The sequence below is a fragment of the Neofelis nebulosa genome, chromosome 6 (genome assembly GCF_028018385.1).
Source record: "Neofelis nebulosa isolate mNeoNeb1 chromosome 6, mNeoNeb1.pri, whole genome shotgun sequence".
NCBI lineage: Eukaryota > Metazoa > Chordata > Mammalia > Carnivora > Felidae > Neofelis > Neofelis nebulosa.
This window is the reverse complement of record NC_080787.1, coordinates 37,858,449-37,873,499: the sequence shown is the minus strand read 5'-3', so window position 1 is coordinate 37,873,499 and position 15,051 is coordinate 37,858,449. Positions and strand designations below refer to the sequence as shown.

At 49.8% G+C, this 15,051-nt stretch overlaps 3 protein-coding genes across 4 annotated transcripts in view; 1 reads left to right on the top strand and 2 right to left on the bottom strand.

Annotated features, from left to right (window-relative positions):
* Positions 1-4,521, bottom strand: part of LHFPL5 (LHFPL tetraspan subfamily member 5) — a 26,149-nt gene extending 21,628 nt beyond the window's left edge. Inside the window, exon 1 of one of the 2 annotated variants that reach the window (XM_058733700.1) lies at positions 4,473-4,521. The gene's annotated coding sequence lies outside the window, so the exon portion shown is untranslated. The other variant, XM_058733699.1, reaches the window with a different exon arrangement.
* On the bottom strand, positions 3,940-15,051 carry LOC131515395 (uncharacterized; the record flags this gene model as incomplete). The annotated part of the gene is made up of 3 exons (XM_058736141.1): positions 3,940-4,155; positions 4,569-4,926; positions 14,773-15,051. Coding segments are annotated over 2 exons (627 nt in total), but the record flags the coding sequence as incomplete, so codon positions are not given.
* Positions 5,774-8,314, top strand: CLPS (colipase). The gene is made up of 3 exons (XM_058733701.1): positions 5,774-5,923; positions 7,477-7,599; positions 8,070-8,314. The coding sequence occupies exons 1-3, from the start codon at positions 5,840-5,842 to the stop codon at positions 8,199-8,201; spliced, it is 339 nt and encodes a 112-aa protein (XP_058589684.1). The 5' UTR covers positions 5,774-5,839; the 3' UTR covers positions 8,202-8,314.

The following is a 15,051-nucleotide window of genomic DNA, read 5'->3' as shown; positions in this document are numbered from 1 at the left end:
AAAATTTTTTTTTTAACGTTTATTTATTTTTGAGACAGAGAGAGACAGAGCATGAACGGGGGAGGGGCAGAGAGAGAGGGAGACACAGAATCGGAAGCAGGCTCCAGGCTCCGAGCCGTCAGCCCAGAGCCTGACGCGGGGCTCAAACTCACAGACCACGAGATCATGACCTGAGCTGAAGTCGGATGCTTAACCGACTGAGCCACCCAAGCGGCCCTGGTCAAAACAGATTTAAAGGGAATGAAGAAAGGGTGCCTGGCTGGCTCAGTCAGTAGAGAATGTGACGCTTGGTTGAGGGGTTGTGAGTTCAAGTCCTATGTTGGGGCACAGCACCTACTAAAAATAAATAAATAAAATAAGGAGAATGAAGAAATTAGGAAATTCAGTGGGGGGCACTGAATAATATCAAGCAAGACAAGCTCAAATATCTAGATTATTGACTCAATAAATAAAATGAGGGGTACCTGACTGGAACATAAGACTTTTGGTCTCAGGGTTGTGAGTTAAAGCCCCATGTTGGATGTAGAGATTACTTAAAAATACAATCTTTAAAAAAAATAAAATAAGGAGCACCTGGGTGGCTCAGTCGGTTGAGCGTCGGACTTCAGCTCAGGTCATGATCTCACAGTCTGTGAGTTCAAGCCCCGCGTCGGGCTCTGTGCTGATGGCTCGGAGCCTGGAGCCTGCTTCTGATTCTGTGTCCCCCTCTCTCTCTCTGCCCCTCCCCTGCTCATGCTCTGTCTCTCTCTGTCTCAAAAATAAATAAAAACATTTTAAAAAATTTTTTTAAGTTAAGGGGCACCTGGGTGGCTCAGTCAGTTAAGCATCCAACTCTTGATTTAAGTTCAGGTCATGATCTTATGGTTCATGAGATCAAACCCCTAGTCCAGCTCTATACTGACAATGCAGAGCTTACTTGGGATTCTCTCTCTCCCTCTCTCTCTCTCTCTGCTCTTCCCCCACTCAGGCACGAGCACGCTCTCTCTCAAAATAAATAAATAAAGATTTAAAAAACCTAAGTCAAGACCTTTATGTGCTATGGCTCTGAGAATTTGTTGAGACCTGTTGCTATAAGGCATAGGGCCATTAAGATAAGATTCAGGGGCTGTGAGAGTACAGAACTGCAAGGCCTGAAATCCATCCTATGTTCTAAATGGTTACGCCAGATCACCTCAGGAACAGCTCAAATCCTCACCTTGGCTCCCTGACCCTTGAGCTAAAGACAAATGTACCAGGAAGAGCTACGTGAAAGCCTGTGGCATTCTCTCTTACTCTCCGAATAATAGATCAAAAAGAGCACTATGTCCCCAGGGGAGCTGTAGAAATGAGTCACTACCAGTCACTCAAAAGATGCAGGCAGACAAATGTCCGTCTCTAGTGGACACTTGTCACATTGTTTTGGTTTGGGCTGGCCAGCACCCTGACCTCCTTCCTATGTGAGGGTGAAACTCTGCTGTATGAGGCCAGGGGGACAGTCGGGCCTCTTCCCTCACTGTGGAAGTCCCACCCTCCACCTGCTCCAGAGAGAGCTCTGATGGGGGTGCTGGCCAGGTGGGAGTGGACTACTGTGGCATGACAACCCCACTCAGGACAGCCCTGGGGACAGTGAGGAAAGGAAATCTCCCCAGAAGGTAGCACTTCTAGTGCTGTAATTATCTACCCCCCAAAGATCCACATCCTAATGCCCAGAACCTGTAAAAATTACTTTATTGAGAAAAAGGTTCCTTGCAGCTATAAGTAAAGATTTGAGATAAGAAGATCCTGCCAGATTATCTAGGCGGGTCCTAAATCCAATGACAAGTATCCTTCTAAGACACACAGAGGAGAATCCAGACAAAAAGGAAAAGGTGACATAACCATGGAGGTCGAGACTAGAATGATGGGGTTTCAGCCAAGGAAGCTGGTAACCACCGGAAGCAAGAAGGGGCATGGAACCGATTCTCCCCTAAAGCCTCCGTAGAAAGCACAGCCCTGCTGATACCTTGATTTCGACTTTTGGCCTTCAGAATTGTAGGGGAACCAACTTCTGTTGTTTCAATCTGCCAGGTGGGTGGTAATTTGTTATGGCTGCCTCAAAAAGTATACCACCTCTCCTGTAAGGAGAGACAGTCTGAGGTATGTCAGTCTGTGGGCAGCAGCTAATGTACAAGCCAGATGGTCATCGTCTCCAACAGAGTAAAGTTGGAGGGTTAAGAGTTTCAGGAAAGGGGTAGGGTACATGGAATCCTCAAAATAGGGACAAAAACCAGAGAGTATTTGAGTCCTATAAGAATGTTCTCCAAGGGTTTGCTACTGCAGAGGGTTTTAACATCAACTGGACAGGACACCCCACTCCTGTAAATGCTAGCCAGCCTCCTTCCCCACCCGCTCCTACCCTGCACTGGCTCAGAGACTCATAACAAGGGGTCCATGGTGGGACAGATGGAGACTGAATGGATTTCCCACTAAGGTGGACCCAGCCAGTCATTACTGGCTCCCAATAATATCAACAGACTTCAAGCCCCTGTAGGACACTGATAACTCTCAAAACTCAGTAATAAGAAAACAAGAAACCATTAAAGATTGGTTGGCAAAAGATACAAACACTTGATCAAAGAAGATATATGGATGGCAACTGAACACATGAAAAAATGCTCAACATCATCAGTCGGTAGGGAAACGTAAATGACATACTGCTCTTACATCTATTAGAAAGGCTAAATTAAAAACCAAAAACAAAGAAACAAACAACAAAAAGAAAGAAAGAAAGAAAGAAAGAAAGAAAGAAAGAAAGAAAGAAAGAAAGAAAGAAAGAAAAAAAAAAAACTAAAAAACCTGCAGTGCCGAGCCCTGATGAGGATGTAGAAAGCATTTGGAACGTTTATACATTGCTGGTAGGAATGCACATTAGTTCAGCCCTTTTGGAAAACAGTCCAACATCTTTCAGAAATTGAAACAAACATTTGCCACAAGACTCAGCCATCTCACTCCTGATTATTTGTCCCAGAGAAATGAAAACTTGCACACATACAAAAACCTGTACACAAATATGTATAAAAGCTTTTTTAAACATTTTTTAACGTTTATTTTTTTTTTGAGAGACAGTACATGAGTGGGGGAGGGGCAGAGAGAGAGGGAGACACAGAATCCGAAGCAGGCTCCAGGCTCTGAACTGTCAGCACAGAGCCTGATGCAGGGCTCGAACTCATGACCCAAGCTGAAGTCGGACGCTTAACTGACCCAGCCACCCAGGTGCTCCTGTATAAGAACTTTGTTAATAATTGCCCCAAATTTTTCAGAAATAACCCAAATGTCCTTCAGCCGGAAATGGATAAACACACTGTGGTTCCATTCCACACAACAGAAGCAGAAACAGTAGAAACAAACTACAGAAACCGGCCACAACGTGCACAAATCCCAAATGTGTTATGCTAAGAAGCCAGGACAAAAATAAAAACAAAAATAAAACACAACTTTTTAAAAGTACATACTGTGGGGGCACCTGGGTGGCTCAGTCAGCTCAGAATCCAACTTCTGCTCCGGTCATGATCTCACCATTCGTGAGTTCCGCATCAGAGAGTCTCTCTCTCCCCCCTCTCTCTCCCTCCCTGCCCTCTTTCACTCATGCCCTCTCTCTCAATGCCCCAAATCAAGATTTAGAACAATTCCAACATTCCAGAAGGCTTCCTCTTGCCGCCTCCCAGCCAATTTGCCCACCCAGGGGTAAACCTGCAGATTTTTATCACCATGGGTTAGTTTTGCCTTTTCTTGAACTGCATGTAAACGTAACCACACAGTCTGTATGTTTTCTGTCTGTGGCTTTCCTCACTCAACATTGTGCCTCTGAAGTTAATCCATGTGATTGCGTGTGGGGTTCCTTTTTAAAGGGGAAAAACGCAATGCACAACACTCTTTAGATTGGGTAAGGGGTGGCTAAACCTTATGGGGATTTGGTAAAAAAAAAAAAAAATCTAATTTTTGCTTATATTTTGGAAGCAGAAACATTGGCCAAAGTTCTCTTTGCTATACTCTTCATCTGTAACGGAAAAAACTCCATTCTTCCTCCTCTGGGAAGTTGGCTGTGACCAGCCGGAGATGGGACTGATGCACTTTTCACAGCTCTGGTCACAGATGGAAAGAGCTCCTCCAGTTCCTTCCCCAGCCTCCTGGCCTTGGCTGCTGAAAAGCAAAGTGCAATTACCCTCCCTGTGGCTCTGCTCACAGGGGTACTGGGGGGGAGGGGAGTGGGAAGCGAAGGGGGGGCCAGAATGACCTCATAGGGGAAAGTGGTTTTAAACACTGAGTTCCATAAAAATAAGAGAGACTAGTGTTTCTTTAATCAGTGATACTTTTGTGTCAGGTTTCTCCCATTGTGAGGGTCTCCTAGCTCGTTCCTCCAGCTACTCCCCTCTATTCCACCCTCTAGGGCTGTAAGACGGAGGGGTGGGGGTATTACGAGGGCAGAACACCTACTAGACGCTAGGCACTCCCACCTGCATTGTCTTACTCAATCCTGACCTTACAAAGGAGCCATCATCTTCCTCGGTACGAGAGGAAACAGGCTCAGATGGCTTACAGATTTAAATTACCTGTCCAAGGTCACGTGGCTAGGGAGGGCCGAGTTTGGAAGCCAAGTCTATATGGATCCAAGATGTGCTCTGGGGAACCGGATCCAGGGCCTCCACAGCGGGGCGGTCTTCCACCTCCTGGGATGGGATCCTTGGCTGCAGTGAGCGGTCGTCCAGGGAAAGTTGCTCTGGTCCCACACCTGAGCACACTCTGGCAGCTGCACCCTTCCCAGCCTTCAGCCCCCCTCCCCCGACCTGGGTCCATCTGCAATTCACAAGACTTCCTCGTCCTCAGCCAGGATAGACTACAGCTCACGTTCACAGGTGGCCTTGGGTAGGGGACAGGCTGAGTGGAAGCCTTAACTGAAGGGGTTTGGGACTGCAGATGTTGAGTGAAGAGGAAACGGGAGACAATTGCGTGAGAAGGACCATCCTAAGGGCCCCTGAAATCACTCACGGAGGCAGGCCCCCCCTCCCCGCCTCCCCCACAGTGTGAGGGCAGGTGGGAAGTGAGAACACACATCCCCCCTCCGGCGGTCAATCACAGAGCAGCGGGTCAGCCCCAGCAGCCTCGACCTGCCCTAAAATGCCCCAGGGGAGGCTGGGGCCCCTCCTCACCAGGGCCTGATCCCTGGGTTTGGATGGAGCCAAAAGCAGGGCCTAGACTGGGGTGAGAGGTGCCTACATGCAAAGCTGAAGGGGGTGCTCACACCCTTGGTGCCTCTCTCGCCTCACCCCAGTCCCAGCCCTACCAGGGCTCCGGGCACCAGCCGGGAACGGAGCACCGGTAACAGCGGCTGACACATCCTAATGACAGAGCCAAGCCCGGGGCTGAGCTACCCATGTGTGTTAAGATAATATGCGACATATTCACTCCCTCAGCCCTCCCAACTCTCAAAATGATCCCCAGTTGAAGATAAGGAGACTGAGGCTCAGAACAGATAACTTGCCCAGCTAATAACTTTACAAGTAAAAGTGTTCCAGAGTCCACACCCAACCACGATGCAGTATCACCACCACACACACAGGCACACACACACACACACACGTGCACACATACACGCACACGCATGCACAAGGAACCAGGTGTCGCCCATTTGCTTTATCAGGACACGCCCCCCCAGCAGATTGGCCACAGCTGGGCCTCGGTTCACGTCCAGCCCAGCGAGCGGGCTGGGGAAGGTGAGTCACACGTGGACAGAGTCCCTTTTATACCTCCACCACCCAGGCCGGGTCTGTCTTCTGCCACCTGACCTGCCAGCGGCTGTCTACACCGGCTGTGCCCGTCCATCATGGAGAAGGTCCTCGTCCTTCTGCTGGTTGCCCTCGCAGTGGCCTATGCAGTGCCTGACCCTCGGGGAATCATTATCCACCTGGTAAGAGGGGCTTCAGGGAAGGAGTCATCTGAACATCCAGGCAGGGATTTTTTTTTTTTTAATTTTTAAATTTTATTGAAATCCAAGTTAGTTAACATATAGTGTAATAATGGTTTCAGGAGTAGAATTCAGTGATTCATCACTTACAGAGAACACCCGGTGCCCATCCCAACAAGTGTCTTCCTTAATGCCCATCACACATTTAGCCCAGCCCCCACCAACACCTCTCCCTCTGTTTTTTTTTATCTTATTTTTCCTCTCCTTCCTCTATGTCCATCTGTTTTGTTTCTTAAATTCCACATATGAGTGAAATCATACGATATTTGTCTTTTTCTGACTAATTTCGCTTAGCATAATACACTCTTAGTTCCATCCACATTGTTGCAAATGGCAAGATTTTATTATTTTTGATTGCCGAGTATTATTACATTATATATATATATATATATATATATATATATATATATATATACCACATCTTCTTTATCCATCTTTATCCATTTGTCAGTCCTTGGACATTTGGGCTCTCTCCATAATTTGGCTACTGTCGATAGTGTTGCTATAAATATTGGGGTGCATGTGCCCAGGTGGAGATTTTTTAAGCTTCGATCTTAACCTCTAATGTCTCCACCTGGGGCTGCCTGGAGGCTGAGAGGTGAAGCATCTCTATCTATCCTGCCCACAACTGTCCTGCCCTCGTCCGCTGGCGCCTCAGACAAGGCTGACCAGCATGGGACATGGTCAGGGCAATGGTTCAAACTTGCTGAGGGAGCTTTAGAAAAACCTAGAGCCCTAGGGTCCTGCCCTGGAAACCCTGGCTCAGAAATGTGCAGTACTTTAAAAAGCTCTCCCAGTGAGTCTGGCTTCTGACCTAGAGGGACACACAGACACAGTTCTAAATGCCTCATACTGACCACGCGAGATAGGTCCTATTCGGATCAGGTCCGTTTTCAGATGGAAAGCAGTTGTAGAGAAAGGTTAAGCCACCTGCCTGAGGTCACACAGCTGGAAAACATGGAGCAGGGATTGGAGCCCAGGCTGCTGGCTCCAGAGCCACACTGTCACGCTGCCCCATGCTGCCTCTGTACCCAAAGGTTCTTAACTCAGGGCCTTACATGGCTCAGAGGGTCCAGGATCCCCCTGAGGTTATATGTAAAAGTCAGGGGAGGGAGGAATTTTCCAGGGAGAAGGTCCTCACCCTTCACAGGCTCCTCCACGGAGCGTGGGAACCAGAGAAGTTTGGAGACCCCGTTTTGGGAACACCAAGGCAGAGTGTGGGGCAGTGACTTGCCCAGAGTCACCCAGGGAGTTGATAGCACAGCGGGTGCTAGAACCCGTGTCCTGACCCGCAACCACTACCCTGCCCGCTTCTCACACGCTGGGGCTGGGGGTAGGCGGATTGGCCCCCAGACCCAGGGGCTGGGTTCCTCTACACACGCCCCCACCAGGGGAGGCACTGTCAGCGGCAGTGGGTGGCGGGGCGGGGGGGGGGGGGGGCGGTGTAGAGAAGGGACCAAGGGAAGGGGTCCTGGGCTAACCGGCTGCCCCGGCAGGAAGACGGCGAGCTCTGCCTGAACAGCCTTCAATGCAAGAGCAAGTGCTGCCACCGTAGCACGGGGCTGAGCCTGGCCCGCTGCGCACCCAAGGCCAGTGAGAACAGCGAGTGCTCTGCCAAGGTGGGCGCCCGCGGAGTGGGGGCGGTCGTGGTGGGAAGAGGGACCGCTCAGAGGAGGAGGGCCCTCAGGCTTGGGGATAGGATCGCGGAGGAGCGTCAGCCTGGGCCCTGAACGCTGAGATTAAGAGGGGGAGGTCAGCAGGCTTCAAAGCACTTTCCCATGCCATCATCTCCTTTGACCCTCACAAGTGACCAGTGAGATGAATGGGGGCAGGGGGTTGTTATCCCCGTTTCACGGGCGGGTGAATAGAGGCCTCCCCAGAGAGATGTAGTCAGCGTAAATGCACAGAGTGGGACCAGCCTCGGGGCCCACAGTGCCCTCTGGGGTGGCAGTCAGAAGAAGACAGACTGAAAAGAGACTGGCCAGGGGTTCTTGGGGTCAGGCCAGGGGGCATGTTATGCCCAAAGTAGCCCCCCCCCCCCCCCCGCCAACACACAGCCTGTGACTCCAATGGCCCTGTGTCTTTGCAGACACTCTATGGGGTTTACTACAAGTGTCCCTGTGAGCGGGGCCTGACCTGTGAGGTTGACAAGACCATCGTGGGCTCCATCACCAATACCAACTTTGGCTTCTGCCACGATGCTGGACGCTCCCGGGAGTAAAACCACCGAAGGCTGCCCCTCTTCCACCACCCCTCCCTGGCTGGCCACCCCTTGGCCAGCACCTCCCTTTTCTGATTGGATTCTCAGCAATTAAAGCTCTTCCTGCAACCTTCCCCAGGCTCCTGAATGTTCTTGTTGAGTCAGTGTCTTCCTTGATGTCACCTCAAGCCTTTGCCTCATCAAGGTCAGAGGAAGTCAATAGATCAGAGGAAGGAGGGATGGGTCGGGGGCCAGGAGGGATGAGGCCAGACAGACTGGAGACAAGGTTGTGAAGCAGCCATGCTGAGAACCTCTCCATTTGGGGACCGTGACACCTCCCTGGGATGCCCTTCTTGCCCCTCAAGTTCTCAGACAGGTACATGCACACACTTCTCGAGGGGAGTCATAATGGCCCATATTCTCTGCCCTGCGTCAAAATTTACCAGCCCCTGTCCTGGGGTCCTATCTGCTTTCTGGACCCAACTCTCAGATATGCCAGCTGGTTGACACAACCCATGTGTTAAGGAGTCAAACCACTAACAATTACTGTGGGCTTACTCTTTGCTAGCAAATCCTCACAATGATCCAGGAGGGAGAATATATCGTCTCTATAGATAAAACAAAAACTAACGTTCAGAGAAGTTAAGCAACTTTTTCAATGTCACATAATTAGAAAAATCTGGGGGTTGCCTGAGTGGCTCAGTCGGTAAGGTGTCTGACTCTTGATTTCAGCTCAGGTTGTGATCTCACGGTTCATGGGAACGAGCCCTGTGTGGGGCTGTGCACTGACCACACAGAGCCTGCTTGGGATTCTCTCTCTTCCTCTTTCTCTCTACCCCTGGCCCAACTGTGCTCTCTCAAAATAAATAAATAAACTGAAAGAAAGGAAAGAAAGAAAGAAAGAAAGAAAGGAAAGAAAGAGAAAGAAGAAAGAAAGAAAGGTCTGCTAATTAAAAACTTAAAGAAAAAGTTAGCAGCACACCCGCTAACTCCACCCCCCTACCCATTCTACAATTCCTGGTTCTTTCCCAATTATTCATACTAAGACAAATGGGTGGGATTGTAGGGAATTTGGTTTTGGTTTAACATAAAAACCATCAAACCTAGGTTGCCTTAGGCAGTACTGAGGTCCCCATCACTGAGATATGCAAGTGGAGGCTCACTGACCCTCAGTGGGGATGTAGGAGAGGAGATTCATGCAAAGAAGGAAGAGAATGAACTAATTAAAGCTGAGATGCTCTCCCAGCCCCAGGATTTTGTAGTCTGTGATTAAGGAATCCTTAGAGTAGCCACTAGGTTTCTGAGTTAAGACAGGATCTACCTGAAAAGTAACCAAAAAAAACAAGGAATTATGGCTGAAACAAATAGGGACACATGTTTCTCATGAATCAAAAAGTCTGGAGGGGGCACCTTGGGGGGCTCAGTTGGTTGAGTGTCCGACTCTTGATTTGGGCTCAGGTCGTGATCTCATGACTCATGAGATTGAGCCCCTCATCAGGCTCTGCGCTGACCACTGACAGGAAACCTGCTTGGGATTCTCTCTCTCTCTCTCTCTCTCTCTCTCTCTCTCTCTCTCTTTCTTTTTTTTTTCTTTTTTTTTATTTAAAAAATTTTTTTTAACGTTTATTTATTTTTGAGACAGAGAGAGACAGAGCATGAATGGGGGAGGGTCAGAGAGAGGGAGACACAGAATCTGAAACAGGCTCCAGGCTCTGAGCTGTCAGCGCAGAGCCCGACGCGGGGCTCGAACTCACGGACCGTGAGATCATGAGCTGAGCCGAAGTCGGCCGCTTAACCAACTGAGCCACCCAGGCGCCCCTCTCTCTCTCTTTCTGCCCCTCCCCCACTCATTCTCTAAACAAACAAACAAACAAACATTAAAAAGAAGTCTGGAGATAGGAAGTGTTGGCAGAACTGTGCGTCTGCTACCTCCTCTCAACTGGCAGATGCCTTCACGGCAGCTCCTAATGGTCATATTCTCTTACCAAGTTCAAGTTAAGAAGCATGGAGTAGAGGGTGGCTGGATAGGGGCTGAGGGCAGATTATTTCTCCTAGCCTACTTTCTTATCTTGCCCAAAAGCCTCCAGGCTGACATCTCCATATCTCAATGGCTCCAACTGGGTCAAGGGACCACCTCTGGCCACAAGGGAAGCTGGGAAAGCAAGTACTGGGCAAAGGGAATGGGACCGCCATGACTGGCTTGGGCTAATTAGATCCCTCTCCCAGGGCTGGGCCCAGTACCAGCCAAACAATACTGGGGTTCAGTTAGCAAGGAAGAGGGGTAAAGGCTGTTGGGGAGTCAGGCAAGTATCCTCCATACCTAAGTTAGTGCTCAACTGGAGGGGCTTTCAATATCTTAACCCAGTAGGGGGCTCAGACTCTGAGGCAGGGTTGGGTCATACTCCGTGGTGCCTAGATCCAAAGCTGGGTGGGAACCTGCATTCATTCACTTCTTCATACATCTGTTGAATGACCATAGTGCCCAGCACTGTGTTACAGCCTATAAAGGGCGCGAGGGAAATGTCCCTAGTTTCCAGGGGTGAGTGGGAAGCTGGGCTCTGTGGCAGCAAGGGGCAAAGACCTCAACCCCCTGTTCCCCGTGTTAAATCCTTTCTACTTGAACCATCTGGAGTGCTTCTTGGTTTTGGCACTGAGACTGAGTAATACACGACTGCTGGAAGAAGGGGAACATTTTTTGTTGTGTTGCTGCTGTTCAAAGGCACCTTCTTCTCACCCAGCCTGGAGCCCAGACAAGACCCCATTTTCTTTTTTTTTTCTTAATATTTTTATTTTTTTTCATGTTTATTTATCTTGAGAAAGAGAGAGAGAGAGAGAGAGAGAGAGAGAGACAGAGCATGAGTGGGGGAGGGGCAGAGAGAGAGAGGGAGACACAGAATCTGAAGCAGGTTCCAGGCCCCGAGCTGTCAGCACAGAGCCCAATGCGGGGCTCAAACCCACGAACCGGGAGATCATGACCTGAGCCAAAATCGGATGCTTAACCAACTGAGCTACCCAGGTGCCCCAAGGAGTCCCTGTTTTCAAATTCCCATAAAGATGTCCTATAGGTTGTAGCCTTGCCATTGATACTTTCTACCTTAATATCCTAACCCCAGGAGCTCCCCACCTTGCTGTAACTTTTTTCTAGATCTGCTAGAAATTCAGCTACAGAAGTGGCAATATTTGCTGCCTTGAATCCATAAAAAATGCCGGATGCTGGACCCTGTAGACATATGCTGTCTAATATGGTACCAATTAGTCACATGTTGAGCACTTGAATTGGGGTACGCGTAAAATACAAATTGGATTCAGATGACCTATTACCAAAAAAAAGAATGTCAAAGATCTCAAATAATTTTTACACGTTGAAATAACATTTTTGACTGTGTTATGAGTATATTGTCAAAATTGGTTCCACCTGTTTCTCTTTACTTTTTAAGTATGGCCATTAGAAAATTTAAAATCACACTGCACCTTCCGCTGGACAGTGCTGCTCTTTTAAGCTGAAGGATTTTGAGAAGAGGCATTTTTCTGAACTCCTTCATCTGTCTAAAAGCAGAGCCTCCCCAAAGAACTCATCTATCATAAAGTCCCTCCTGGAGAAGTTTCTCGCAACCAAGAAAGATTGACTCTTTGTGCTGGAATCTTATCACTGCAGAAGTCAGCACCACACCTAAATGGACATTGTCACAAAAACTATCATAACTGTCATCTACTCTCCTAAGGATCCATTTATCTTTCTTAAAAATAATGTGTTTTCCCCTAAGTGCTGTTTCTTCCCCTATTAAGAAGCCATTTTCCAGAGGGTCCTTCTCCCATTCCCCTTCCCCAATAAAGATGATATATATGCCCCAAATTCTAACTGCCTCATCCGGTCACCTTTTTCTGTGAGCTCCCCCACATGCGTCTGTATGTGAATAAAAAAAAATCTCTCTTTTCTCTTGCCAATCTGTCTTTTGTCAGTTTAATTTGCAGACCTCCAACACTGAACCTAAGAGGGTAGAGGAAAAGTTTCTCCTCTTCATTGTATGAAACCAGTGTAATCACATCAATGTATTTTCCCCCTCCCCTTCTAAATTTGAAGACATTAGGTATTCTTGGAGGCTGGGTTTCCAGCCTGCAATCTCCCCTTCCAAGGGCCTTTCATAGATTTTCTCCAAAAAAGGGGAGCTCATGCACCGTAGCCCTGTGTCTTTCTGAAGTACATGTGACACTGTGGATCTGTCTGACACATTTAGGAGCAATTTCCGCCAAGATAAAGGTTAGAGTGTTGCTAAGACTTACAGGGGGTGCTTTAAGTAAACCTCAGCTTCCATCTCAACTACTGAGCTCTCGCACCATAAGCCTGACGTCCTGGAGGACATACTTGGCTCAGATCTGGGTTCACACTTGGTTCAGCTAATCAGAAGTGTAGCTAACCATGGAACTTTGGGTCCCAACTCTGAATTATTTATTCCCAGAATGTAACCCAAATATAGCAGGGCTGCCTTGAAGCCTGCTTCTGCAGAGAATTCACGACACTCACAGCCAGCAAGCTAGCATCTGGCTCTTAAAGCCTCACAACCCAAAGGTACAGCTTGTGGAAACTCGTCCTGATTCATTGTCTCCCCGTCCCCACAGCACAGTAGGCGCTCTGATCTTTCTTTTCCTCACGCTCTTTCCTTGGCTCTCCTTTTCTCATCCCTCCTTTCTCTTCTGATCTCCCAAAAGAGTCCGATTCATCACGTTCAAGTGCTGTGACTGTGAACAAGTTGCTCAGTCTGTCTCAGGTTCTCCTGAGATGGGGTGATCAAAGTTCTGACCCCTCCTCCTAAGGTTTTTTTGTAGGATGAAATGAGATCCTGTGTGTAAGGGATCTGGCACCGCCCCTGGCATAAAGTAAGTGCTCCATAAACACAGGCAATTTTTTTTTTTTTTTTAAGAAATCTGTACACCCAGCGCAGGGCTCGAATTCATGACCCAGAGAATGACTCACATGTTCTACCCACTGAGACTGCCAATTCTTCATACACATCTGTCTTGTACACTTCCTTTCACATTTCTGACCTTTAAGGTCGGGGGAACCAAGAGTTCAGGTGTGAACTGAGCTTTTGGCGGGTGGATTATGAATGGGCTGAAGCCAGAAAGGGGTTGGGGTGGGGAGAAGAGCTCAAGTCTCCTCTGGGGGACTTTCGTTCATGCCCCAACAGGGGAAAGGCCCAAGCCTAAGCTTCCGGCCTCTCAGCCCCTTCACTCCCCAGCAACCTGTGCCCAGCCCATCCCAGCCACGCCTCCCCAGCCCCTGGCACCAGGGGCAGCAAACACTGAAAAGTCTTTATTCCAGTGATGGTGCATCATCCCTCCCTCCCTCCCTGCCCCTCCCCTGCTGGTGGAGGCTCTGAGGGCTAGGGGCAAGAACACAAATTTGGGGAGGCGTAGGAATAGATGGAGGAGGTGGGGAAGGCAGCAAAGAGGGAGCGTTACAAGAAAATGTTCTTAGCTGACTTCCTTTTTTCAATTTTCTTACAACGGCCATAGATGATGTTAAATGATTTCTCATTCTTTGGAAATGCACACGTCAGGTTCGTCAGGTTCGGCAGGCAGGGACACTCCTTACACAGGCCCAGGAATGTCTGGGAAAGGCAGGACTTTGATCTTGACCTTGGGGGCTGCTTTGCCCTCAGCCCTGAGGGGGCAGCCTTCACTCCCCTGGAAGTGCTCCCCTGCAAGACCATCTGCTTGCACACAGCAGAGGAGCCCGGGCTTGAGGGACCCCTTCATGCACTGCTCAGTCTGTGCCTCTGGTTACCTCCTCCAGGCTGACCCCTAGGATTGTTGGTGCTCTCCTAGTTCATTCTCTGGCATCACCTTTCCTGTCGTTAGCCCAGGTGTCTATCCCGAGTGAAAAAACACCCTCCCACAGGGGACCTCCATCTTTTCTCCTGAAGTCCTTTCATGAGCAAACCAACACCCCTTTCCCGCACACCCAGCTCAGAGGCTACCCCAGCCCACAACCTCTGGCCCAGAACACCTGGAGCCACAGCAGAGCCCGTGGGGCTGTTGAGAAGGGTGGGCTGAGAACCATGATTAGGACCAGACCTTCAACCTGTGCCAATTGACAATGCTACTTCCAGAGTTTACTAAGATGACCCACTGAAAAGGGGAACTTATACCAGAAAGAGAAGCATGGGGCGCCTGGGTGGCTCAGTCGGTTAAACATCCTACCTGGGCTCAGGTCATGATCTCACCTTTGGTGAGTTCCAGCCCCATTTCCAACTCTCCGCTGTCAGAGCGGAGCCGGCTTGGAATCCTCTGTCCCCCTCTCTCTGCCCCTCCCCCGCTCACACTCACACCCTCTCTCTCTCAAAATAAATAAACATAAAAACAACAACAAACCATCTGGATTCCAAGCCCCTGGCGTGGGGTCCCACCTTGGGTCGGTCCACAGGCTCCCCCAAGCGGCTGGGAGGTGCCGTCGCAGCAGACAATTCCCCGCTCCGGGTCGCGGTCGCCGGCTCCGCACCCTCCCCTGGGCTCCGGGTCCGCCCCAGCCCCTCCTTTCCGGGGGTCCTCCCCGCTCACCCCGCCCGCCCCCCCAGGGGGCGCCGCCACCCACCTGCGGGTGACGCGTGCTGCCCTCGGACCCCTTGGGGGCGCAGTGCGACTCGCAGCCCTCGGTCTCCCGGCGACAGCACCCGCTCTTGCACTTCTTGCTCCTGGATGCAGATCTCCCTGTCGTCCTGCGGGGAGATGGCGCCCCTGGGCTTCCTCCCTGCAGGTTCCCCTCCCGCGCTGCGCCCTCACCGCCGCCCCCACTCTCGCCCGGGCTGGAGTTGGGGACGGCGGATGTCTGTGCGGAGGGGCGCCGGATTTTTCCCAAAGGGGGACCAAAGAG

Bases quoted from the DNA above. Each gene is read 5' to 3' on its own strand.
- CLPS (XM_058733701.1), top strand. From the start codon at position 5,840: ATGGAGAAGGTCCTCGTCCTTCTGCTGGTTGCCCTCGCAGTGGCCTAT. The intron at 5,924-7,476 runs GTAAGAGGGGCT...CTGCCCCGGCAG, and splicing joins GGGGAATCATTATCCACCTG to GAAGACGGCGAGCTCTGCCT. The intron at 7,600-8,069 runs GTGGGCGCCCGC...GTGTCTTTGCAG, and splicing joins ACAGCGAGTGCTCTGCCAAG to ACACTCTATGGGGTTTACTA.